General features: G+C 28.9%; 1 protein-coding gene across 1 annotated transcript in view; it reads left to right on the forward strand.

Annotated features, from left to right (window-relative positions):
* The window catches only part of LOC107636666 (putative respiratory burst oxidase homolog protein H), a 5,608-nt gene extending 5,048 nt beyond the window's left edge, over positions 1-560 (forward strand). Inside the window, exon 14 of the mRNA XM_016340160.2 lies at positions 49-560. Within this exon, the coding sequence (XP_016195646.1) occupies positions 49-158 (110 nt within the window). The 3' untranslated portion in view covers positions 159-560. The remainder of the gene's footprint in view (positions 1-48) is intronic.

Genomic DNA, 2,091 nt, shown 5'->3' on the forward strand with positions numbered 1-2,091 from the left:
GCAATGATAGAAATGAAAAATATGTATGCTGTTTCCATATTGATGCAGGTGTATTTTACTGTGGAAGTCCTAGTCTTACACCAACATTGAGGAACCTTTGTAAAGAGTTTAGCCTAAACTCATCCACGCGCTTCGCTTTTCACAAGGAAAATTTCTAAAGGACCCACCCATTTCACAAAAAAAAGGGTGAAAGAAACAGAAAAAATGCAATAGAATGTAATTATTTTAGTTACCATACTGTAAGAGAATTTGGATATAAATTTCTTGAACGTAGTTTGATTTTTTTAGTTGTTGTATGTTGTAGATCATCTTTCCTTTCTTCTTCTCTTCATTTTGCAAAAGCTTTTATAAGTTCAAAACTAGGTGGAATCATCTATGAGAATCTATAATTAAAAGAAAATAATAAGAGGCAAAGCTTGAAGCTACTGTAGAAAGCATGCCCAAGGAACAGACCAGAAGACCGTTTGGGTGGGATGGCTACAATCATTTTTGACAAACTAGGATAGCCTGTTCCGATGATAGGATAATGTTTTCTAGATATTTTTCAATTGGATTTGGATCCTCTTTGAATTTTATTTTAGAGAGTAAAGTGTGATCTCTCACCATTGATTTCATAGGTGGGACCAATAATAAATATGAAAGAGAAACTATTCAAGGGTGGAAGATCACACTTTACTCTCTAAAGTGAAATTCAAACTTTAGAGAATCCAAATTCTTTTTAATTCCCCCAAATGTTGATGGCAGCTATTGTACTATACATAAGCCAATTTTCTGCATAAATTAAAGAAACCGAAGTTTTCACCTTTTTTTATCTTAATATTTGATTGCGGCGTGATACACCCTACTATTGAGCTGAACGGAGTTTTATAGTTATTTGGGACATCCTAATTTGCAGTAATAATAATATAGAGGGTAATTGCTGATAATATGCAGGAGGCGTATTGTGTGCATGCTTGATATATGTTGTTCCTCTGCAGATACGCGAAGCGGTCATTCTTTTCTGTTAAAGTATAATTAGGAGTAATAATTAGGATTAGTTAGTATCATCTACATTTAGCATATTTGTGAATTTATTGTAGAATTTTGTATTTTTATTGCTTTAATTCTTCTAACACTTATATATATCTTTGTACATTGTATCTTTGACAACAATCTGAATAATACACTCTTTAAATTACTCTCATATTTCTAACTAGTGTAAAACCCGTGCTACGCGCGGATCAAATATTGATTTATTGTAAAAATTTGTTAAATATGTCTATTTATACTAATAATTATTATTTTTAATTTGAAAAACTAATGTTGTTAAAAATTTATTGTACAATGTATAAGATTGTTACATCATCTCTTTTTCAAAAGCCAAATAATCTTGTCGATATAAATAAATTTCACTTAAATGTAAAAACTATTATGTTTATTTGTTTAAATATAGTTACACAAACAACAAATACTAATCAAGTGACATTTAGTTATAATAATTAGACCCCTAGTGTATAGTTAATCACAGATCGTGTATTTAATCTATTTATTATAATTTGTTTACAAAATTATATGTATATTTAATCTGTGAATAATTTTTTAATATCAATATTCTTTTAAGTATTTTTCCAACAAAAAAATTCTGCCAATCATTTTCATTGGCCCTAATTAAAAATGCATTCAACAAAGATAAAAATAACTACTCTAATAAAGAAGAATTATGAGCAAAAATAATAACAAACAATTAAAGAGATGTAATATTAAGAGTTTATTTCTCCATAAAAAACCATCACATCCACACATGAAGTTTGTCACTTATTTGAGTAAAAATAATTACAGAACCAAAATATTAAATAGGAATATACAATTATATGTACAGTCTTGGTATTATCTACATTTTGTGACAAATTTTTGCACGTTATTTCATTGGAAACCTCTTACTACTCTGCTTGGCAATATGATTTGAAAAATCACATTTGAAGCATCCATAACCTGAAGTCATAAATTATGGCATTAAGATTGCAAAAGAGAAGCTATAGTTGTAGAACACTGCTGTAATGCTACCACAAAACAGAACTATATAAAACATATTCTTACATGTCGTGACATGTT

The sequence above is a fragment of the Arachis ipaensis genome, chromosome B04, assembly GCF_000816755.2.
Source record: "Arachis ipaensis cultivar K30076 chromosome B04, Araip1.1, whole genome shotgun sequence".
Classification (NCBI taxonomy): domain Eukaryota; kingdom Viridiplantae; phylum Streptophyta; class Magnoliopsida; order Fabales; family Fabaceae; genus Arachis; species Arachis ipaensis.